Genomic DNA, 25,607 nt, shown 5'->3' on the forward strand with positions numbered 1-25,607 from the left:
CCTCACGTGCGCTTGATGTTCCATCGTAGGCCATGCTAGTGAAGGCTGCTCTGCTGCCCTTTTGTGTTTAAACTGTAAAGGCGAGCATCCAGCTTTTTCAAGATCATGCCCAAAATGGCAGACAGAAAAACAAATTCAAAACATTAAAGTCACATAAAAGATATCTTTTGCAGAAGCCAAAAGACTTGTTCTCTCTAACCAGCCAAGATCTAATAAATCTTATGCATCCACAACAAAATCATTCAGATCAATATCAACGCAAACCACAGTAACCACACAGAAAAAAGAACTAGCAAAAACAGAAGATCCTAGAAACCAAAAATCAGGGGGAAAACCTGATGTTGAAAGTAGTATGCCGATAACTGTGCCCAAAAGAAAACAGGATGTCCAACAGAACAAGCATACAGATGGTATCAAATAGAAAAATAAGCAAAAGCCCAGGACTCCCAGTCAAAGACGACTCAGACGAAATGGACATTGAAGAAGGGTTATCCCTTCCGAAACACCTTTTGCCTCGAAAGTCAAAACACCAACACCGCCAAAACAAGCATCCATAATGGGTACATCTATTTTGTGGAATTGCTGAGGTTTCCGTCAAAACCTGGATAACATCAAGGATTTAATAAACATGCATCAACCTGCCTGCCTTGCATTTCAGGAAACCTTGTTAAAACCAAGCAGACATGCTAAGATACGGAGATATACAACAGTAAGAAAGGACAACCCATCTGGGAATCGTGCCTGTGGTGGTGTGGGCCTTATCACCGCCCACAATCACCCATACATTGATCTCCCTTTGTCGACCTTCCTACAAGCTGAGCAGCCGAGCGGTAAAGTCGCTGAACACTGGTAGTTCGGTCCGAGGTTCGAATCCCGTGATCGGGCTGGCTGCATGGATGTTTTTGGGGTTTTCTCCATGTGTGTAACGTGTATATGAGCCAGTTTTCCTTAGAAAGTCCTCCATGTAGGCATCCCTCCCCTTAGGCAGATAACCCTAGTGTGCTTTGCCATAATTAATTGCTTGTTGGTTCGTGTCGTGCGTGTTTTAAAATGGCCTACGTTGCAATGATAGATGTGGTGGGAAGATTTCAATCGCATATTTTAGATTGTATGGAAAGTAAATTTAGTATTAAAAGGTACGATGTTGGAGTTGCTAAAGAGTCTTTTGTTCACGGGTGCGTTTATGAGGATTGAAGTATATTTTTGGAATTTTTGTGCGACTTTTAAAAGAGAGTCCAAAATGTAGAGCTGCTATGAGAACTCCGACGAAGAAGGGCGTTTCTGATAGTTCTTGTGTGGATTTGCAGCACTTTTGTTCAGAGACATTGTGTGACTGGCGAAATTTTATTCAGGAATGTATTATGGTAAATGCATTTTATTTTCTAGAATGTTATGTTTTTTTTTTTTTTTTTTTTACTATGAATTTTTGTTGTTATTGTTGTTTTTGGAATTGTTTGTAATTTAGTTTATTTGGTTGAGATTGCGGAATTTGTAGATTTTTTTAAAGTTTAAACAGGATGCTGTGTACATGGTATTCTTCAAAATTTATTGTTGCTATGTTAATTTATTAAAGCGAGGTGCGCGAAGTTCGTAGACTAGACTGTGCATTTCTCAGTTTAAATTAAAATATATCGCTGTGTACATGGATTCTTGTCAAATATTTTTAGTTAGAATATTAGATAGGCTAAAAAGTTAGCTTTATAAATTTTTTAACACCAACACCATCCCTACAAGCTGTGGCGGTTCAGATTAATTTACACTTTTCAGTCTCTGTATGCACCATTTATTTACCCTCACATCAGCATATTGATCAGCGAGAGTTGGACAGAATAGTAGAGCAGCTCTCAGAACCTTTATTGCTTTTAGGTGACTTCATTGCCCATAGTACATTACAAGGAAGTAGGGACACTTATTCAAGGGGCCGGCAGATCGAACAATTAATGGAAGTTTGTTCTCCATCTCTACTGCCTTTCTTCTCTTTCAGTGTAGGGAAGAATCTCTATGATAGTGACCACTTCCCAGTCCTTGTAAATATTACAGGGAAATCAAAGATCTCAAGACAACCACGCTTACTTTACGATAAAACTGATTGGGATCTTTTTGAATCTTGTGCTGTGCTGACTGAAGAAATGGTCAACGATGTGGACATTAATACAGCAGTAAAAATGATCTCTGATACTATTGTACAAGCAGCTGAACTCTGTATTCCGAAGTCCTCGACAAAGTTCCCTAAACCCTGGTGGAACAATGATCGTCATGAAACGTCGAGAGAGCAAAAGGAAGCTTGGCGTATCTTTCGCCAATATCCAAGACTGGAAAATATCCTTGCCTTTAAAAAAGCTAAGGTGAAATGCAAGAAAAGTGAGGCGGCAAAGTCAGAGAAAATCATGGGCAGCCTATGTGTCCACTATTACGTCCTCAATGTCAGCAAACAGGTTTGGGAAAGAGTCCGCAAAGCCTCTGGACTCTATAATGATTATTCCTTTTCTGTTCTAGAAAAAGGTGGAAAGTTGATAAGCACTAGAGAAGAATTAGCCGATGCTTTAGGTGATGCATTTGCTGCTGTATCTGGCAGTAGCAATAACTCAAAAGAGTTTCTGCCCACAAAGATGCGCTTGGAAAGGATTCAAACCGACTTTTCTCATCCTAATGCAGAATCTTATAATAAAGATCTCACCATGTTTGAATTAAGAAATGTAATATCTCGCACGGATAGGACTTGCCCTGGTCCTGATGGCATAAGTTATTTGACGATAAAGCACCTGCCCTATGAATCTCTAGTGGTCCTTCTTGCTCTTTATAATAAGATATGTAAGGAACAAATTTTTCCTACGGCCTGGGGCAGAGCCTTTGATATTCCTATAGTAAAACCCGGCAAGGACACGTAAAATCCTTTAAATTATCGCCCCATCGCGCTCACTAGCTGCCTTTGCAAGATAATGGAAAAAATGGTAAATCACCATCTCACCTACTATCTGGAGACTAATCATTGCCTATCGCCTTACCAAAGTGGTTTCCGTAAGGGAAGATCTTCACTTGATAATGCCCTGTTTTTAGAAACCGCAGTATGCAATGCATGTGTGAAAAGAAATCACGTGGTTTCAATCTTCTTTGACATGGAAAGGGTATACGATAGAACTTGGCGGCATGGAACTCTTCATGACCTGTACAGCACTGGATTGTGAGGTAATTTACCCATCTTTATTCAAAACTTTTTGAAGGACCGCACTTTCCAAGTCAAGATTGGTTCGTTGCTTTCTCAAGTATTTGTACAACAAGAACAGGGTTCGCAGCGGTCCTTATAAGTTCTTATAAGTCCTTATATTTGAAAATAAAATATAAGGGCCCTTATAGGTGCTTACTTTTTCTCTAAAGCACTTATTTTTTGGGCTTTTAGTGGGGTGTTTTTTTTTTTTTTTTTAGGAATGTGCATTTTTTCCCCGTACTAAAGCCGAAACTAAATAAACAACTTTTCTTCTTTATATAGAACGTCAGATGGTGACTCATATTCCCAGAAAAAGCTTTTTGCCCTTTTCTCTGATTAACGTAACCGTTGGTTCACGCGAGTACAGACTTTGGTGCACGTTGTTCTATTTGTCAAAAAAATGTGAAAGCGGTAGAAAATTCCAATACATTCCGTATTCTTTTCCTTCCACCCAAGACTACACACATTTGAATTTCTATCAAGATTTTAATAATTTGCATTCTCGTTCCGTGTGGTCAGTTCATATTCATGTTTATTGTGATCGTTATGCTTATATTATGAGCATATATGAATATTTATAATAATATAGTTACAGTAACTGCTGAAGTATAGATAAACTTCAAAAATGGGTAAGTCTGTTTTAACACAGATTAGCTTTCTAAGGAATAATATTCTGAATTCTTAAATAAAGTTAAAGTAATCGAATAGTCATAATAATTTTTCTCTCTCTCTCTCTTTTTTTTTTTCCCAATGCATTATACATTATGAAAGTTGGGAGGTCCTTTCCTTTCTCCGCTTAATCTCAAATATTGAAACCGTTACAGTTCGCAGCAAAACAAGCAATGGACTTTTTTTTTTTTTTTTTTTTTTTTTTTTTTTTTTTTTTTTGTCACTTTCCAATCTGGATTGATTAGGACTGAAAGTTCTGCGGTGTGCCAACCCAAGTGAAGAATAATTCCAGAAATTTAACACAGTCTGTTCAGAATTAGAATGAAAAACACCTCAGGTGGGTAAATCTCTTTTCCTTTATTTAGTTCTTTATTCTACGAATACCAGTAACTGTTCATTCCGGTTGTGTAATATCACGTACGGAAGAATTAAGGCTTACCGTATTGTGTAATAACATTTGCGATATTTTTCAAAGATAATTAATTTTGATGTTCAGTCTGAGATTTGTTAATGAGCACTTAAAAGAACTTGCTAAGCAGAATATTTTTCTGTTCAGTTGGGCTATTTTTATATGATGCACATATCGAAAGGTCAAAAGCATTATTTAGCCGAAAAATCTAAAGAAAGGCTGCAATCTACCCCCTCTTTTTCTAGTTTCACTCGACTATCCGGAATTTTCAGATATTCGGCAATTTCCGAGTATACGGGTTAGTAAAGCTTTTACTGTTAAAGGGTGACTGCATGAAGCAATTTCCCGTCTTCTGATTTCAGAAATGTTCCTCTTTTTACTTATTTTTACTTAAATTATTTAACTTGCAATATCTGTTAAGGGAAAACTGTTATACAATGAAAATTTATAGAATTTTACTGAATCTCTCATATTTAATTTAGAAAATTTTCAGAATTTTGACTTAAGTTAAATTATTTAAATATTAATATGAGTGGAAAAATAAATTGAATTTCTTATTAGGTGCCAAGCGAATATAAGAAATATGGCTTATTATTATTTATTTTCTCTATTTTGAACTGAAATTTCATCATTAAATCTTGTAATATAATTTAGTTTTGCATCGTTTTTTCCCCCCTCATTATAAATAGTTCTGTAAATTGAACTGTTATTTAAAAAAAGTAATTGTTTTCCATGGTTGATTAATACTCAATCTCTCTTAATAAATACTGTTCTCATATTTAATTACAAGTCTAATTTTTCTTTTAAGGGTAGGCAGTTGTGTATAATGTAATTGGACAGATGCTTATTTTTTTCCTTAAAATGTGCTTGAAAAGCTTATTTTTTTAACTAAAATGTAGCTACTAATCCTGAAGGTGTACCACAAGGTTCAGTGTTCAGTGTCACTCTTTTCAGCCTGAAAATTAATTCCATTTTAAGAGAACTTCCTCCCACAGTGCATGGTTCCCTGTATGTTGATGATCTGATGACCTATTGTCATGGTCAGGTTATGAGATACATTGAGAGACAACTACAAATTGCTCTAAATAGAATCATAAAGTGGTCCAACAACAATGGTTTTTAATTTTCTAGTCAGAAGACAGTCTGCGTGTGCACTTCTGTCGCAAAAGAAATCTACATCCTGATCCAGAGCTGCATCTTGACGGCTCTTTGATCCGCGTTGAGCCAGAAGCAAAATTCTTTGGAGTTATCTTTGACAGAAAGCTCACTTTCCTTCTGCATATCCTAAATCTAAAGAAAAAGTGTGGTAAAGCTCTCAACATACTGAAAGTCCTGGCCAATACCTCATGGGGAGCAGAACGTTATTATATGCTCCGCATTTATAGAGCTTTAATCTGTTCCAAACTTGACTATGGCTGTGTTATCTACGGATCAGCAAGACCTTCTGTGCTCCTGAAATTGGATCCAGTCCACCATCAAGTGCTATGTATTTGCTGTGGAGCCTTCAGAACATCTCCAGTCCAAAGTTTATATGCCATCTGTTTTGAACCATCTTTGGAATTCAGACATAAGCAGTTGTCCATTGATCTTCATTATAAAGTACCATAATTTCCGGAAGAAAGGCCGCATCAGTGTAAACGGCGCACTCGAGAACAATGGCGGGAAAAAATTAAAATTACACAGAAACGCCGCATCAGCGTAAACGCCGCAATAGATTAAATTGCGCGTGACAACGTTGTGGGCTGTATAGATGCAAAAACTCAACCTAAGTCCTGATATATATATGACATACCAGTTAAGAAAAATGCATGAAATGAAACCATAACTCAAAAATAAATTAAAGGTAAGAAATGTATAGCTTCCGTGCCGTTTAGAGACATTTTCAAAAAATTTCCGCTCCCTTCTTACTTAAAAACTATCAACAAGTACTTGTACTCAAACTGATGGGATCTGTATTTGGCAGAATGCCAAGAAAAATCCATTCATACTGAAGGGGAAATATGTCAGAGTTCGTTATTGCGAGGCAGGTGGAGTCGTGTCCGCTTTTGAAAAAAATTGCAGAAAAGGCAGGGGTGGGGAGAGGATGGGTCCTGGAAGATTCATCAAATGGCAGAGGAGAGAGACTGTTCAAACTGATGAGAATGTTGATTTGAAAGGGGGAAGAATGTTATTGTTCTGAGATCTCGTTTAGGGTGAATAAGGCATGTAGGTCCATTCAAGGGAAAGAATGTAAACAAAATAACGTTCGCAAAAAGCAACTGAGTGGTCTTTTGTGTGGGAACAGCACCAGTCTATGCACAAGGCCATCCAAACTATGTACAATGACCATCATAGGAAATATTTTATTTTTAGTGCACCTAAACGCCGCATGGGTAGAAACGCTGCACCCGCTGAAAATTTAAGTTTTAAACACGTAAACGCCGCGGCGTTTCTTCCGGAAATTACGGTAATGTCACAGGCCGAACATCCTGTCAAACTCACGACATCCGATCAGTACTGCCGTCTTTACCATGCCCGTACTTCATGTATCCCACCTTTTAATCTTCGTATTCACCCACTGATTGAAGAATTCAACCTAAATGATCTGCATCCCAAAAGCTTTGACCTTTTCGGTATTGCTCCCTGGCAAGAAGTGAACATTCACCTACTTAACATTTTTGGTGAACTAAAGAAGAGCAGTACCAATGATATCCAATACCAACAAATTTTCCTAGACCATAGAAGCAGTTATTCTAACTACAAAGCAATTGTTGCTGATGGCTCAAAGAATCATGATCATGTCGGGGCAGCTTTTGTTTGTGATAAAGAAATAAAAAGTAGTAAACTTCATAAGGCTGCATCTGTCTTTACTGCGGAAACTTTTGCCATTTTGAATTCCTTAATCTTTATCTCTTGGCAGAATAACAGAAAGTTCATCATCTACTCTGACTCTCTGAGTGCTCTTGAATCAATAAATACTAATACCAGCCACACTTTGGTTTTAGAAATTTTAAAGGCACACCTCCATTTGAGAAATGCAGGTTATTATATTCCGTACTGCTGGGTGCCTGGACACGCTGGCATCAAAGGCAATGAACTCGCCGATATCGCAGCAAAATCTGCTGATATTACCTCAGAAATTGATGTCCCTTTTACAGACATACGGAATTACGTTAGAACAAAGGTGTTGTTCAGGTGGCAAGAATTCTGGAAATGCCAAACTCTGAACAAATTAAGACAGGTAAAACCCAATTTGGAGTACTGGGAGTCGAATGGGAATCGGAAGGAGGATGTACTACTGACTCGCTTGCGAATTGGTCATTGCAGACTGACACATCAGTACCTCTTGACAGGGGATAATGAGCCTATTTGTGGCACTTGCAATGTTTCCGTTTCAGTCAATCACATTTTAACCTGCTGTCCTGCTTTTAGTCAGAAATGTGAATTTTATTTTTACGAATGTTAACTTAACAGATCTCATTAGAAGAAACCCTCACATCAACCTCATAAGTTTTTAAAAGACATCTCCTTTTACTGTATGATTTGAACTACATTTTATCCTGCTCTACCTGTTGCTAGAGCATTTTTCAGTCATTTCTGCCTGGATATTTTAAAGTCATTTCTCCATGCCTTCATCAGCATTTCAGATTCATTTTATCAATTCACTTGACCCAGTGTGTTTATGCATCTTGAATTTTACTCACCATTTATCTGGCGCAAAATAACCCTCGAGGTTTTGTGCCATTTAAAAAACCAACCAACTTGCTTTCCTTTTCTATGCCACATAATGCAAAAAAAATCTTAAAGTAATTACTACAGAAATTATAAAATTTAAAATATAAAAATCAAGAAACATAAAAGGCCAAAAAGGTTAACAATCAAATCGCAGGGAAAATGCAAAAGAATTAAAATAATCAAACAATTTTCAGATATTAAAATTAATTTGAAAGCCCTGTGTAAAAGTAAAAAACAAGGGCTGACTCAACTATGAGAATTAAAAAACTTTTCCCTTTAAAATCTTGTTAAAGTAAATAAAAAGGAGCAATTATGCTCAAAAAAGAAAAAAAAATGCTTAACTCTCTGACTGCTCAATTTGTAGACCAAAATCGCTTCCAAAATTGCCCCCCCCCCCTTTTTTTTTTTTTTTTTTTGTGCGTATTTTAAATCTATATATATAGGAGAATTGAAAAATGCACTTTTTCTTTCTAGAAAATATTTTTTATATAGATTTTATCATGAGAAACTAAGTTGCCAGAAAAGCAATTTCAGATGTTATCACACACAAAAAAAATCCTTTTTTTAAAATAAATTTCAGTCGAATTACAGTTAATTTCCATTTATTGCATAATATAAAAAAGTAAAATGTATAAAATTTAAGAAAATATAAAGCGCTGAGGGGAAAATACCTTAAAAATGCAGTTTAGTATGATAGAGTTCAAACTTCACAGTCTTTGCACCAAATTCAATAAAGCTAATTAATAATCAATATAATTACTAATGTAATCAGTAATTCAATAATTTAATTAAATAATCAAGATAATTGCTGAACGTTTTCTAGCAGCCATTTCTGTAAGAAAAAAAGCAGCAAAAAGTGAAATTTGAGCGCTAATACCCGTGCCTTCAAATGCCGCAATTTAGTAGACAACTAACGATATCTGTTGGCCAAAACGTAAACTAAACACCTAATACTTTATATAATTTATTTCAATGGTTAAACGGGGAAAAAACGGGATGCGCTCCTCAATAAAGGAAGAAAAACTTATGCCCATGGAAATTGCGGGATGAGAAAATTTTGCTACGTTTCAGTTGCCAGTGAAAATCGTGGGATGATCAGCCAGAAGGTTAAAACAGTTAAAGATGGAACTTAAAATCATACCTTTCAGTCAACATAAACTCAATTAAGCTTTGAAATTGAGCTGAAATTTTCAAAGCTTAATTTGGCAGCAATTAAGCTTTGAACATTTTGGACGTGTAAAGGTTGCTAAATTTCGAACGAACCTAACAAAAGGGCTACCAGAAATTTGAAACAGTCTACTTCAGCCAATAGCAAGGGTCTTCAAAACCTGAAACTAGCCAGCTGTTCTTGTTGCTATGCCAATGGAGGATTTCAGAAATAAGGGGGCACAATGGGGGGGCATAGTCAGAGGTAACCAGTTAAAAACATTGAAAGTTGTACATTATGTGGCATAGAAAACGAAGACATGTAGGAAAAAGAAATCAATTTAATGAGACTTTAATTTAATGAGTTTTTAAAAAATATTAAGTTTAATTAAAATGGTTTGAAGTCTCAGTGAATTTATTAGAGCGAAACATGTTAACATTTTTCTACTTGGTCAACTTAGTTTGAAGCTTCGAAACACTTTTCCTTTGACAAGTTCTGTTTGAAGCTTTAAACAGAGGAGATTAACAAAAAAAAAAAAAAATTGTACTCTGTATTTTTCCCATAGTAAAATATTTGGACATGATTGTCTTATTTTAAAGTATTTCATTTTTGCAACGTGTTTCTGGAAAAGGATAGGATACTTTCAAATATTTAAGCAGCTTTTGTTAGGTTTTAAATTCCCTACATAATTGAATTAATTTTTAAAATTTAGTAGCTCAAGGTGCTAATTTTAGTCTCAATTTTTTCTTTCTTTTATTTTTGTAAAGCACTTTTTGACTACTTTGTTATATCTTCTTAAAATATGTATATAATTACAAAACAGTTCTTTTCAAAACAAAACATGAACTTGCCTAGTATTTCCGTGCATTATGCTGCAAAAAAATTATCATTAAAGAAATGAAGTAAGAAATTTAGAACTATCATAATATGTATATATATATATTTTTATAAGAGAAATGTTTAAGAGCTAATGCTAAAAAATACATCTGACACTATAGTTCCTTAGCAAAAATGTAAAATCATGTAATAACTAGAAACATTATTAAAGTAGTAAAAGCTATCTCATAAATACTAAATGTAAAAATTACAAATCGAGATGACTTCAAAATCAAAAAGGGTGAAAAAAAATTAAGAGATTTTAACGCACAAATAATTTCAAAAAAAAAAAAAAAAAACTTGTGTAAAAATTAAATACATTTCAAATACACAGTAAATATGTACAAAAAATTGCAATAAAAATGGTAAATAACTGAACTCGAGGTTTCAGCCGGATTTATCAAGGGAAAAGCAGCTCAAATCCCGAATTAAGTTAATACATGTAGTGCGTTCTGTCAAACAACAATAATTGAGACTATAAACGTAATTTCACTAAGGTCTCTCTAATTCATGTTGTCTTGCAACTTTCGTATATATGTATATATACACATACAGAGAGAGAGAGACAGTACTCACCACTAATTAAAATAACTTCCATTCCAAATAAATTTGTTGTTGTCTTGTCCATATTACATGAAACAATGTTTGCCAGAGCCTACTTCGAAGAGAAATTGGACTTCTATTTTTCACCCCCAATTTTGAGGGAGAAATCCATGGACCTCCCACCAATCCACACGAGAGGACTTTCGGGTCACTGCATATTTAGAGCACGGCCATGCTGCACCAACACTATAACATTTACAAACATCCATTCCTTACCCGGGATTCGAACCTGGACCCTTCAGTACTGTAGTAGGCTCTCCTAACCACTATATCATCTGGGCGACCCAAATATAGTTGAATTTATTAAGTGGGTGAGTTTAATAGGTAGTGATTAGTGTATTGTAAACTGTTATATCAGTTTTAAACATGTCAAGTAAAATAATAACTACCCACAGTTTCATTAATTGTTCATAAAATAATAATTAAAACGAGTACTAAAATTAAACTATTTATGCACTTTTAGAATTCATTATAACATTTTTCATAAAAATATTTTCATAACATTCTTGATGAGTTTTTGTCATACAAACAACTGTTCTATCAGTGTTTGTTTCATATTGTTCAACAACAATTTTTCAGTTGCATTCTCAGTTTTGTAAAACTGCTGATACCTTTTTTGATCAACAACTTTCAGTTCAAGAATTTGTCTTGGAGTTTGCAGTGCTTTTCTAGAGTCACCTAATAATGGAATGTCATCACTTTTTTCTGTATCACATTTGCTGTCAATTCTTATAAAACTTTCATAGTCAGATTTATATATGTTGTTTCAATATTATTGTGAATTAACACATATTCTAAAGATGAATTTTCATAACTTTCCTCGCTGATATCTGAAACATGAGCCATAGTTTGCAATTCCTCTGAGATTTCTTCTAGATAAAAGTGGTTAAGTTCTCATTCCTCATACAGTTGCCAAAGGTTTATTTCATCCCTAGCTTGATTAATCAAACAAAAATTGGAAAGTGTACGTAGACCTTCATGTTAAATACTGGATTGGCATAAGGGTGCTGACAATCAGTTTTAAGCCAGAAACTAATCTTCATTCTACACACTCTCCGTTATGCCCTGACAGTGTTATGAAAATTTTCTTTTTTTGAATAGCGTTTGACTTTTATAAAAGTGCAACAGTTCTGGGCACCACTGTAAAGGCATCTCACAAAAAAAAAAAAAAAAAAAAAAGATAGTGCACAGTATGTTTAACAGATGAACTATAAAAAGTTTTGATAACTACAGTTAGGATATTCTGGCACTGAAGAATTCAGCCTTATGCTAATTTGTATTTAATAAATGGCTGAGATGAATTTAATAAATTAGCAGTTTCACTACTGATTATGTATATGGCTTGGTTCCTGGAAATTGGGGCTCGACTGGAGCAGCCTCATGAACGTAATATGTGGCAGGTACTGTATATATATTATAAATAGATTTTATATCAAAATTATGTTAGATAGTCTGTATTTTCATAGTTATAGAAGAAGCTTTTGTGTACTGAATTCATATTAAAAGGTCACTCCAAATGTATTGTTACATTTCTACGGGTCCATGGATTTGAAGTGACTTACAAGACTTGATGAAGAATCAAAGCAAAACTTATTAGACAGTATTACTCGGAACAGTTCCAAAAACTCATTTACAGTCATTGAGAAACTATGACAAACATGCTGAAACAATCAGCAACACAGCTATCAAGCTATGACGGTGAAGCTGTCTTCACAACAAAGCACTAAATACAGCTCTCAACTCGGTCTATCGCTCTCGGAGCTGAACACACTGAAGATAAATATTGACGATATACTCTTGCAATGCATTAACTGGGGATCACTTAACGATGCATGATATCCTCAAGCTACTCTATGTACATGCAGGGTTTATATAAAGCTTTTGGCCTGCCTTCAAGAACATTTTGGGCCAAACCGGTAAGAATTTGTTCTAAAATGTTCTCCATCCGTCTATGATATATTGGCTATTTTGTCACCAAATGGGCAACTTTGCACCAAATCTGACAACCCTGCCTCTCCTTGCCATTTTACGGCAACGTTAAACGCACTTTGCGGGGAAGCTATGTTACTGCGGCTGGGCATTTTGTAACAGTATTTTTTGTAGTACTGTGTTCCACATGTATTTTTGTGTTTTACATATATTTTCTAATTCTAAATGTTTTTTCTGAATGTTCATTTGAGATTAAATGGAGAGTATAGTGACTTTGACCTTGTAGATTTCAATTTACCAATTTTAAATGTTGGATGAACAGTATTTTTCACTAAAGAACTTGATTTAAAATAGTCTAACTTTGCCATTTTACGGCAACATTAAACGCACTTTGCGGGGAAGCTATGTTACTGCGGCTGGGCATTTTGTAACAGTATTTTCTGTAGTACTGTGTTCCAAATGTATTTTTGTGTTTTACATACATTTTCTAATTCTAAATGTTTTTTCTGAATGTTCATTTGAGATTAAATGGAGAGTATAGTGACTTTGACCTTGTAGATTTCAATTTACCAATTTTAAATGTTGGATGAACAGTATTTTTCACTAAAGAACTTGATTTAAAATAGTCTAACTTTCTTTTCAAGTAAATGCTGCAGTTAAATTTGATTATTATTAATAATTAATCCCATTATTTCTAATATGTTATTACTGAGATACAAAGATAACATTTATGGAATTTCTCAAATTATAATTTATTCTCATACACATTATTTATGAAAGGGAAATGCATTGTCTGCAAAACTGTATTGCATGAAGAGATGTGTTGAAATTTGACTTTACCAGTTACATTGAAAACACTTTAAATGTGATTATTTATTACCAGTTTTATTTGAGTTTAAATCATTGCATATATTTGAGCTTCTTTCTTTTTCTTATGTAATAAATGTAAAAAATCAATTTGTATGTATTAGTTTTATGCAGTTCTGAAAAGAAGCATATAAATTAATGATCTTAACCTTCTCTAAATAGATTCAGCTTTATTTTAATGTCATTGAAATTTGTTGTTAAATCCAAGGACTAAAAAAAAAAAAAAATTGTAGAAGCCTTTTTTTAACTTCCGTTAAAAGAAATTTATTTCCAAATAGTTAAAAATCATTTTTATGAAAATAAATAATTTTTTCACTTCTGTTTTTATTGTATAATTTTTTTGTAGCAATAACTGGTGAAACTAAAAGAGTTGTTGGAGCTGCCTACTATAGAATTGAAAGTATTATTTCCAGTTCTCGTTGGTATGGGGATCAAACACATTTCATCTCTTTACCAATAAACAGCAAAAATATCCAAGAATATTTTATAAAGTTTCGAGAGACTATTCTATCAACTTGTCAAAAAGTAAGATAATTTCTCATTTGTGTTCAATGTATATTTTTGTAAAGAAATGGATTTTCAGATAAAAAATTTTAATTTGTAACTGATGTGTTTAAAATGCATGTACATTCAATAGCATCATTTAACCCATCATCAGTGAAACTCTAGTGTATAGATTTAATACATGTAAAAATGTTTTAATAATTTTTATAGAACTTTAAATCAGTCTTTTCTGTTTCAGTCAAATTTTGATCTTCAATTCAAAATTTCAAAACTTTTCTATTTCAATCAAATTTTGAAAAACTATATTTGTATTATTTTAAGATATTTTAATTGCTGAACATTATTTGGCATTTTAATACTTGTTTTATTTAGTAAAATATTTGCTATAATTTTTATAACTAGATTTTGTAAACATTGTTGTAATATTATGAAGTTTTAGTACCTCCTCCAGTGTTCCATGCACTATTATTTTTAGAACAAATGCATAGCACAGAAATATAAATATGATGGGATCATCATGAGCATTCAGTGTGTTGACAGTCTATGGTTCTTAGTTTATCATGAAGTAAAAGCCTGAATGTTTAGAGAGAACTTTGCCCTCTATCTATAATTCCAGACAGAATTTCACTGCAATTCAAGAATACTCCTTGTTCAGGAAAATACTATTCTTTGCAAGTGAATTTATAATTATCTATAATATATAGCACAATGAATGTTTGACACTAAAAGGAGATTTTTTTTTTTTTTTTTAAATTTTGTCTGGTAGGTGATAGATTATTTAGGGTAGCTATGTTATGTTATTGGAGCACGAAAGAGCAGTCTGCTTCAGGAAAGTTTTTATGGAAACTGTTGTAAATTGTCAGTTTAAGTCTGTCTTCAGCTGTTAAACCATATATCCACAGCTAAACCAGTATCATCTTTAAAACTGTTCAAGGTAACTAACAATCTGCTCCTTTATTTAAGAAAATTTATTTAATCTCTTTTGAACACAAATGATTCATTCTAACCTATTTGTTAAAATACATTGTAAAGTACAGTAATATCAAGTATAGTTTTATAAAATGAATATTTTTTAGCTAAGAAAAGATGACTGCAGCATACAGTGTGAAAACAAGTTAGTTCACCGAATTTTTAATTTAACCTTCTGAGTGGCATGATTGGGTTTAAGGGGTCAAGAGGATCTTCCAACATAAGCAGCATGGGTGCTTTTAAGTGGTCTCTGCCAAGTTACTTGAAAAGAGGACTAGCAGTCATGCAGATATCTGACTGCCTTATGATTAGTAGTAATCCTGTAGCTGTTCTAAATGAGGGCTCTCAGCAGGCAGTCTAAGAAGGTTGATTTATTTTGTTGTATAACTACTGTATTATAAGAGTGGCCAACTTTTGTATGTATAATGACTGACCTTTTTCTTCAAAAATGTATTGCAATCTATCTTTTAAAATCTTGACTTTTAACACATTCAGACTTATCTCTTATGTACTAATAAGTGACTTTGTTGAAGGGGTATTAAACTGTGATATTTTATTAAGTATATGCATTAATTGAAAAGTAGCAAAATTTTTTTATTTTATTTTATTGTCTTATTATAAATGGGAAGTTTGCTTCTACATGTCTTCAGCCAAGTGTTTATAATTTGGTGTATCTATAAGCACAATAATTACCAATATTTGTTCTTTAAAAAAATAAAAATTGCTTCTGTAGGTTGATTACTATTACTGTTAAATTTTTTAGATTTTACTTTTACTTTTCATCAGAAAGATTTTGGGTTTTCTTACCTACTGAATATACCAAAAGAGGTGTTACTTTATGTGACTGTAAGCAGCAAAACGAGTTTGCTTGCCTCAAAACCTTTAAAAAAAAAAAAATCGGGTGAAAAGATCTGAGTTTTTATCATGTATCAGTATCTTGTTTTATGTATTTAAGCGGTGTACTGATATCAAATTGTGCAAAATATATTTGTCACTTAACAAAGATTGACTATTTCCATCTCCTTTTGAAATATGCATAATTTCTATATGAAAAACTGTTAGCCTAGGGTTGAATTTTGTATAAACTGCTATAATAGTATTTTAACTTAAACAGCAAATAAAGACATATTCATATGAAATTATGCTGGGTTTATGTACCTTCTTTTCTAGTCTAAAATCATTTTTTAATAATTAGATGATTTTTAATAAAACTGAATTGTTACAATTGTAGTAAAATTTCATAATTAACAAAATTGTGAATAATATAATTTTATTTAATTAATAATAATAATAAATTATTTTTCATTTCTTTTTCTGATTGTTATGGCTCCCATCTGTAAACAAATTTTCATGCGAAAAAATAATTGATAATGATGTTGTATGCAATTTACCACTTTTAGTCATTTACTTTTTAGGTGGCACCACCAAAATTGGTTGTATTAATAATTTCTTTTAGAATTTTCTGCAGTCTGTTAGTATTAGTACCAACTGTAGGATTGACAAAGTTATTGTCCATCCTTCAGACAGTATTAATGGTCAAACAGTTGAATCATGCTTGGGAATTTTGAAGCTAAAGATTCTGCAGAACATGTGAAGTACCACATCCAAATGCTCCCTTGTTTTCTCGTAGAAGCATGAGGGAGATCCATTAGTAAGAGTGATGATTATTTTTTGGCCATGTTGCACAATATTTATAATGTAAATGGCTTGATGCCTCATAAAAATTGTCATTTAAAGGGCCAGTCCTGCTTTTGTTTTGTAAAACTTGAAGGAATAAATTTAATGAATTTAAAGATTGAATGATTTATTAAATTAAATAATGGAATCATTTTAATTAATGTATCTTTAATTATTTCTATTTATTTTTACTCATATATTTAAAAAATGCCGTTTTAATGTCACCATTTATAAAATAACTAACTAAAAGTTAAATCATATACTGCATCATTGCTTAGTAATTTGCAAGATCTTACATTTTATCTGATTGTTTGCTTATTTTTTTAAAATTAAATATGGAAGAGAATATGAATAATATAAAAATGAGAGAATCATAGATGGAGGATCCTCTAAGGGAAACTGTCTGATATTTACATCACGCATTGAGAGAGATCACAAAGACATGTATGCAGCTTCAATTAGAACCCAAATCCAACTACTAGTGATATTTTATACAAAATAAGATCTTTTTAATCAATCTCATGTTAATGACAGCTAGGATTGTAATTTCATGGCAAAAAAAAAAAAAAAAAAAAAAAAAAGACAGAATTTGCTGTACAATTAACTGGAAAATTAATGAAATTTTTGTAACCTAAGAATAACATTGGAAATTTTAGGAAAAATTCATGGTCAAAGGTTTCATGTTCAGAATTTCACCTTATCATTTCAAGACAATTGGGAGAAAGCATTTTTTGAGGATGTGCTCAATGTTCTAACTATATAATGATTATGTTTAAAATTGAAACTTATATTTCTCAGAATCGCTTCAAGTACACAATACACAAAATAAGTGTTTGAAGAAAAATATATTTAAACATCTAGTAATTGCTTGGTTTTGAGGAAAACTGAGTTATAATTTTTGAAAATTCTGTCTCTAAAAATGAATATGCTTCTTTCTACATAATGCAAAGCTCTGAAAGTGAATATAATAGTGAACAAGGTGTAAAAGATGGAGGTGTGTTTTGCTAGTTTGGTACTGAGAATTTACATCAATTAAATTTTATTGATACTGTTGAACTTAATATGTCAGCTGAATATTTCCATTTAAAAGGATGGCATTTTCATACAAATATTCTGTATTAATTAGTAAGTTTAGAAAATGGATAGTTGATCATCAGAACTGTTTATCATTACTGACAGACAGCACAGGACTTTATCATGTTATTCTAAAATGATATTTTCTGATATTCTATTGGTCTAAAATGATATTTTCTGATATTCCATTGGCAAGGACTGAAATATAATACTACGACTAAACTGAGAGTTGTTTTCGATGCTTCAGCTAAAACGACATCGGGTCTTTCATTAAATGATATTTTGATGGTTGGGCCAAGAGTTCAGCAAGAGCTGTTTCCAATTCTTCTACGTCTAGTGATACATTTCATTTTTCGGTATGCATAAGTGATAAAGAGTTTACTAAGAGGACTATTTTATCAGAGATAGCCAAAATCTTTGATCCAATGGGATGGTTAGCGCCAACAATAATATACGCAAAAATATTATTACAAGAGTTATGGAACTTACAGCTGGGTTGGGATGAACTCATTGATAAGAGAATAAGTAGAATTGCCCTTACTTTCAAGCTTACAATTTCCGAGGTATGTTTTGAGTCCAAAGGCAGTAGTTATAGAAATCTATGCTTTCTGCGACGCTTCAGAAAAGGCTTATTGTGCAGTCATCTATCTCCGAACAATCAACCTTGATTCGTCAGTCAAGGTCAGCCTTCTGACATCGAAAACCAGAGTAGTGCCCTTAAAAACCCAGTCTCTTCCGAGACTAGAGTTGTGTGCTTACTTTTAACCAACCTCTTACATGCAGTATTATCATGCATAGAACTGCCTATTAACAATATTTACGCATGGACCGACTCGCGGGTTACATTGGCATGGGTGTCGTCCGAACCTCGCCGTTGGCTACCTTTTGTGGCAAATCGAGTTGCAAAAATCCAGGAAGCTGTTCCAGGTATTCAATGGAATTATGTTGCTGGGAAACAAAATCTTGCAGACTGTGGGACCAGAGGTTTTATTCCATCAGAATTCTTACAATGTGAGTTTATGGATGAAGGGATCGCAGTGGTTAAACGAATCCCTAATTCATGTACAGCAAAATTCAAGTGTAGAATTAGAAAATGAGGTTATGTTGAAGGAATTGAAAAAGAGTTTCAGTTCAAATGTTTCCAAATTTGAAGAGCTTAGTGTGTTTTCAAGATTTTCATCATGGTTAAAGTTATGTCGAGTGTTAGCGTGGTGTTTAAGATTCAGAAATAATTGTAGTAAGTTACCTACAGAGCGTATAAAGGGTTATTTATCTACTGAACAATTCTATGAAGTTACTTCTATGATTATTAGGATTGTACAAAGAGCCGAATTTCCAGAAGAATTATTCTGTTTAGACTCTGGTAAACCCTTGAAGACATCAAGTAAATTACTGTCTTTAAGTCCTTTCTTGGATTCCGCAGCAATAATGCGTGTAGGCGGAAGGCTCAGAAACTCTACAGTTTCAAATAATCAGAAACATCCTATGATTTTACCTAAGAATCACAATATTACGCATTTAATTATTAAGCATTATCATGACACGTATCTTCACGCAGGTACGCAGTATTCTTATTTTATATCCTTATCTTCTAACTAATTATTCAAGGTAAAACAAAACTGCTTGCCTTGTTCCAATGGGTTCGGCCAGGGCCACTGGATCGATCTCCTTCGTGCATCTCCCTGCAAAATCTTGAGAAGGATAATCCATAAATGATAAACTTTCTTAACACAAACATATTTAATGAAGACGCAACGGTTACAGAATATTTACATAATGAAAGGTTTAAATGTTCGCACGACGCAGCGTGCGACTTCTCAGTTCCGAGTTCTCGTGATCTCTAAGCGAGAGTTCATAGTTCGAGATGACATCACTCAGCCATCGGATCTCAGCAAGAGTTGAGTTGCAACATCCTCTTGCCCGGAAGGACAATTGCTGTAATTGTCCTTATTACATTCCAGCTCCACTGGATGTAGTAATTGCACTGGTCTTCTAATTGTATGGCCATTGGGAAAGCGGACGGCACAGGCTCTCACCTTGCCATCTCTCCCAGGAAAGACTTCCATTATGATGCCCATCTTCCACATCAGCCGTGGAATTTTATCTTCATGCACTAATACAATAGTTCCTTTCTTCAAACAGGTTCCTGTTTTCACCAGTTTGGAATGATGAGCAGATTTAAATTCATCAAATAATCCTGCCTCCATTTTCGCTAGATTCTTTCTACCAGTATCTGTTGATGTCTAAATCGTGTAAGACTCTCCTTTGTTGAAGTTAATTTAGAGCTTCCTTGTGGCAATGATAGTAATCGTCTTCCTATTAAGAAGTGACCAGGGGTCAAGTTTTCTGGCTCTCCTAGATCCGAGTATGTAAATGTTAAAGGTCTGGAGTTCAATATAGCTTCTGTTATGACTGTCTCTAATTCCCTGAATGTCAATGATAATTTGCCTAAGATTCTCTTCAGAACAGCTTTAAGAGACTGAACCATACGCTCCCAAAAGCCTCCCCACCATGCCGCCCTCTCAACTGTAAATTTCCATTTGATTCCTTGATTAGAGAACTCGTCTTGAACTTTATTGCTTTTCATCACCTTGTTCAACAGCTCTAATTCTTTTTTCGCTCTTTTAACCCTGTCAGGGGCGCAATGTTATGATTTTTTAAAAGTTATGAAAAAGTAAGCATAATGACATGCAATGGTCCTACAGACAACATAAATGAGTTTAAAAAAATTTTTTTCGTCCCCCTTTATGGAAAGGGGACCGGTTTCGCCTTGAAACCAGCGCCCGTCTAGAGCACTTAAGACTAGACATTTACTTATTTATCTTTACTTTGCTGAAAAGTATCTAAACGTAACCCAAATCACAGATTATACTAGTAAATTACTGAACAACTAATAAAGTAAGTAATGTTTTCATAAACACACATTTTTAATTATAAATAAAAAATTTAAAACAGGAAACAAAAAAGTATGAGAGAAAAAGTAACTAATAATGCACTAAATTACTTGCATAAAACTATGAAATATTTTTAAAAATTATGTTTAAAACTAAGAAAATTATATGTAAAAATAAAATAAGATGCATACAATTATTTAACTATGAACTAGAAGCATGAGAAAAGCGACCGCTAAGAGAAGCATAATAAAAACGCAACTACGAGTGTTTTTCAGTGTGCTCTGTGTCTCTGTAAAAAATAAGAAATGTTTTCCCTCTCTCAAAAGCTCCATAAATCCTCATCTTTGAAGCCACTCAAACGAAGATATTGTGCAACTGTTTACAGCAGTGATCCGAAAGCAATAAACACAACTGCAAAAAATCTCGCGACTGCGTCATCTGATCATTTCTTCGATGTCCCAGAGGGGCGGTGGTTTCATACTGAAACCGCAATGAAAACATTCAAATTTAAAAGGGTTCTATTACTTTTTTCTGTGAACTAAGGACATTTCATTACTCATTGATGCCTGCTTATAAAATATATTGTGGAAAAATAAAAATTTTTTGGGTTTTTCGCTTTTAAAATGCGTCAAAAAGAGTAGGGTGCAAAAGAAGCTATTTTTGAATGATTCGTATCAATTAATGGATGCCCAGAGAGGTTTGTTGCTGTCATCTGTTATCAGATTTAAGAAGTAATTTAATTTTAGCATCGGTTTTGAGAAAAAAAAAAAAAAAAAAAAAAAAAACATATTTTCTAAATTTAAAAAAATGTTGAAAATGCGGTTTCAAGACGAAAGCCACCGCCCCTGAAAGGGTTAAAGGTTTTGGCGTTATCGGTGTACACTATTCGGCACAAACCTCTTCTGCGACTTGTATTTGTCAGCGTGTACACTAAGAGTTGCTCTGAGAAGAAACGGACTAGATGTTGCTCCAAAAATTACCCTTGTCATACGAAGAGCCTTTATTTTGGTTCCATTTAATTCACCATCGTTCCATAGAAACTTGACTGCGTTTCTGTCTTCATCAGCAAGAGAAATCTGCAAAAATGCTTGTTCGATGTCAGCTGTAAACGCAATTCGATTTTGACGGAACTTAAGGAGCAATTTCAGTATGTCTGGACACATCTTGCGACCTGAATGTAAACAGTCATTGAATGACAAACAATTCTCCACATGTGATGAAGTGTCAAAAACCACACGGAGTTTTGTAGTTTCCTTGTTTTCTCTTATAACGGCTTGATGTGGCATAAAATACGTTTTTGGTCCAATTTCAATGTTAGTCTCTTCAGCGATTCCTTCTTTTAAGTACTTATCAATTACTTTGCGATATCTGTCATAGAACTGTTGATTATTCTGAAATCTACAACTTAAACTCTTAAATCTAGTTTTAGCAATCTCCAGATTATCTCCTAGCTCATTTGAATTATGATTCCAGAGAAGGCGAACAATATAACGATTGTTTTCAAATTTCACAGATCTTTTGAAATTATCGAAAACTAAATTATCTTCTAATTCGAGTTCCTTATCCGAATCATAATTTATCCCCATAGAATCGAGCTCCCAGAGATTCTTCAGCAAACTAGACAGTGATTTGTTCGTGTGTATCTTTATTATTATGAACCACAACCTTCATCGTATTCACATTATTTGAGGAAATTCCGTAAGCCCTTTCTGTTCCACTAATAGTCCAACCCAATTTTGTTTCAACCGCTACTAAGGAATTAGACAGTCTGTGAACCTTACCCGTAACTATTTTCCAATAAAAATCTGCTCCTATCAGCAAAGAAATTTTCGGTGGTTTATTTCCTTGTCCCCATTCATCGCAAAAGTTGTATGCCCTGTTTTTTAATAAGATTAACTATTTCATTTCTAGGGGAATGAATATGTGATCCATTAATGACAGGGATAATTATAGCTTCTACTTTGATATCATACCGATACTTCGAATTATGCAAAATGAGCCTGGTTTTTTTTAACATTCTGCGCTTCAGACGTCGTGCAACCGAAAGAGAATATTTTTATTTTTTCTTCTCCAATAACGGGAAGTTTTAATTTCTTACAGATGTCCTCTCCAATAAATGTTTGCTGCGATCCTAAATCAAACAACAAACGAACGCTTTGCTGGCGCCAATTGCCTGTGTTTATAATTTCAGCTCGTTCTGTCAGAAGAAATGAGTTATTTGCTGTTGCGCAATCGGAAACAGAAGAGACTACTGCCCTTTGGACGGGACTCTTGTCTGACGCATTCATTTCATCAGAGTGTATCAATGTATGATGTCGCTGATCGCAAATACCACAAGTTAGTTTCGATTTGCACATTCTCGCTAAATGGTGTCTTTTGAGGCACATGAAACAAATTCCACTTCGCTTTAACGCTTCCTTTTTCTCTGGCACAGTTTTTTGACATGATTCTGACGTATGATTTTCAGAACAGAATACTCAGCTATTAGATAGTGATGTGTTTAACGCTGCCGCTGAAGGAATCCTACCCTTATTATAATCCCGATTTCTTTCGCTGTCTCGAAAACGTTCTCCAAACTGCTGCTTATTTTCAAAATGGGATTTCCTTTCAGTGACTTCAGAATCTGTTGGCTTAACTAAAAATCCTGTACGTTCTCGACTTTTCTTTTCTTAAAAAATTTAGCAAATTTGTAATTTTTGTCTGATTATCATCTTCATATTTCCTATTAAATTCTAGTGCTAAATCATTTGGAATCACCTTTATTAATATCGGATACAATAAGGTACCGTACGAATCCGGTAAAATATTACACGATTCTAATCCTCTAATTTGTACTTCACAACGATCATATAATTTTCGAAGTGCTGTCACATCGCAAGACCTTTTAACCGGAGTCAGAGTTAATAAATTGTTCATGTGGGTATCTATTATTAGTTCTTTGCGTCTGAAGCGATCTTTTAATATTTTCACAGCCTTTTCGTAATTCTCCGCTGTTAATGTCAACCCTTGTATTGCAGTTTCTGCATCGGAAGTAAGAATTGACTTTAAATAGTTAAATTAATCTACTGCATGTTGACTTTCGTTTTCATGTACAGCTGTCTCAAATCGTGCCCAAAACCCGGGACAACTGCACACGTCCTTTCCTGAAAATGTTTCCAGGGCCAATTTCGGGAGTTTAATTTTGTTCTGCAATTCAGTGACATTTCCACATGAAATAGAATTAGTGCTATGTGGATTAGTATCTAAATATCTTTTCGTGCGTAATTTCCAAATAATAATTTTACTTTTATACTCTTCTCTAGACATTATTTCATCTTCTAAATTTGTTACATCAATTAAAGCTTCAATAGCATTATCTGCTAAGATTAGTTCTTCTTCTTTACTAATTAACTGAACAACCATTTCTTCAATTACATTTTTATCCCCCTCATTAGCACTTTCTGTTTCCATCTTATTTATCAGTCTCGTAACTACTGCTCTTATAGCAGATCGTTTCTTTTTTAATTTTTCTAAATCCATGTTTTTGCTTAAGCAAAATCTATTAAATTTCAGTTCAAACTCAACCCAATGGCCCCACGTTGGATGCCACAATATTCTTATTTTATATCCTTATCTTCTAACTAATTAATCAAGGTAAAACAAAATTGCTTACCTTGTTCCAATGGGTTCGGCCAGGGCCACTGGATGATTTCTTCTCTGTGAATACCTGCAAAATCTTGAAGGGGATAATCCATAAATGATAAGCTTTCTTAACACAAACATATTTAATGAAGATGCAAACGGGTACAGGATATTTACATAACGAAAAGGTTTAAATGTTTGCATGTCGCAGCATGCGACTTCTCAGTTCCAAGTTCTCGTGATCCCTAATCGAGTGTCCAGAGTTTGAGATGACGTCACTCAGCCATCGGATCTCAGCAAGAGTTGAGTTGCAACACGCAGCTACTTACTTCTGTCATACCACGTAGAGTTTGGATTGTGAATGCTAGAGATATTATAAGAAAGTGTATAAACCAATGTGTTATCTGCCGTAGAGTTAGAGCGCAAACTGCAACTCAGCTAATGGCAGATTTACCCGCTTCAAGAATTGCTCAAAGTAGAGCTTTTTCTCGTGTAGGGATTGATTTAGCAGGACCATTTAACATTAAATATCATCCTGGTAGAGGAGTCAAAATCTTTAAGTGTTACGTATGTCTATTTATTTGTTTTACTACAAGAGCAATACATTTAGAATTAGTTGGAGATCTTTCAACAAAATCATTCCTCGCGACACTTAAGCGGTTTATAGCTCGTAGAGGCAAACCGCGTGAAATTCACAGTGATTGTGCGACGAATTTTGTAGGAGCTAATAAAGAATTAAGGAAAGCCTTTTCTATTGTTCAATATGATGAACAGCTATAGGGTTATATTTCTTCAGAAAATATTAAATGGTTATTTAATCCTCCCTCTGCCCCTCATTTTGGAGGGCTTTAGGAAGCAGATATCAAGTCTATGAAACATCACTTAAAAAGATGTTTAGGAACACTTACTTTAACATACGAGGAATTTTTGACATTATGAATCCTGTCTTAATTCTAGGCCTTTGGTACCAGCTTCAAGTGATTGTAGCGACTTGGAGGCGATAATAACAGGACACTTTTTAACCGGAGCGGCTTTAAGCGCTATTCCAGAATCTAACCAAATTCAAGAAACCATAAGCTGCAGTGACCGTTGGAGGTACGTGCAAAGGTTATTTCAACATTTCTGGAAGAGATGGAGCAGTGAGTATTTATCTAGGTTGCAGCAGAGACCCAAGTGGTGCAAGTTGCAGCAAGATCTGAAGGTTGGTGATATGGTTCTTATTAAGAACGAAAATCTGCCTCCGCTACGTTGGAAATTAGGTAGAATTACTAAAATGTATCCTGGCCTTAATGTGAAAGTTCGAGTGGTGAGTTTACGCACTTCCAATGGTGAAATAAAACGACCTATAGCAAAGCTATGTGCTTTGCCATTTAATTCCTGATTTAGAGACTTTAATTTTTATTTTAAAGTTTATTCAGTTCAACAGATTAAATTTATTGTTTGAACCCC

General features: G+C 34.0%; 1 protein-coding gene across 2 annotated transcripts in view; it reads left to right on the forward strand.

Annotated features, from left to right (window-relative positions):
- Positions 1-25,607, forward strand: part of LOC118187625 (activating signal cointegrator 1 complex subunit 1) — a 100,414-nt gene that overhangs the window by 43,465 nt on the left and 31,342 nt on the right. For both annotated transcript variants that reach the window (XM_085815620.1, XM_085815621.1), the window contains exon 4: positions 13,766-13,944. In XM_085815620.1, the coding sequence (XP_085671746.1) occupies positions 13,766-13,944 (179 nt within the window). The remainder of the gene's footprint in view (positions 1-13,765; positions 13,945-25,607) is intronic.

Source organism: Stegodyphus dumicola, chromosome 4 (assembly GCF_044657685.1).
Source record: "Stegodyphus dumicola isolate Sdum_Otavi_A_Nest chromosome 4, ASM4465768v1".
Lineage (NCBI taxonomy): Eukaryota > Metazoa > Arthropoda > Arachnida > Araneae > Eresidae > Stegodyphus > Stegodyphus dumicola.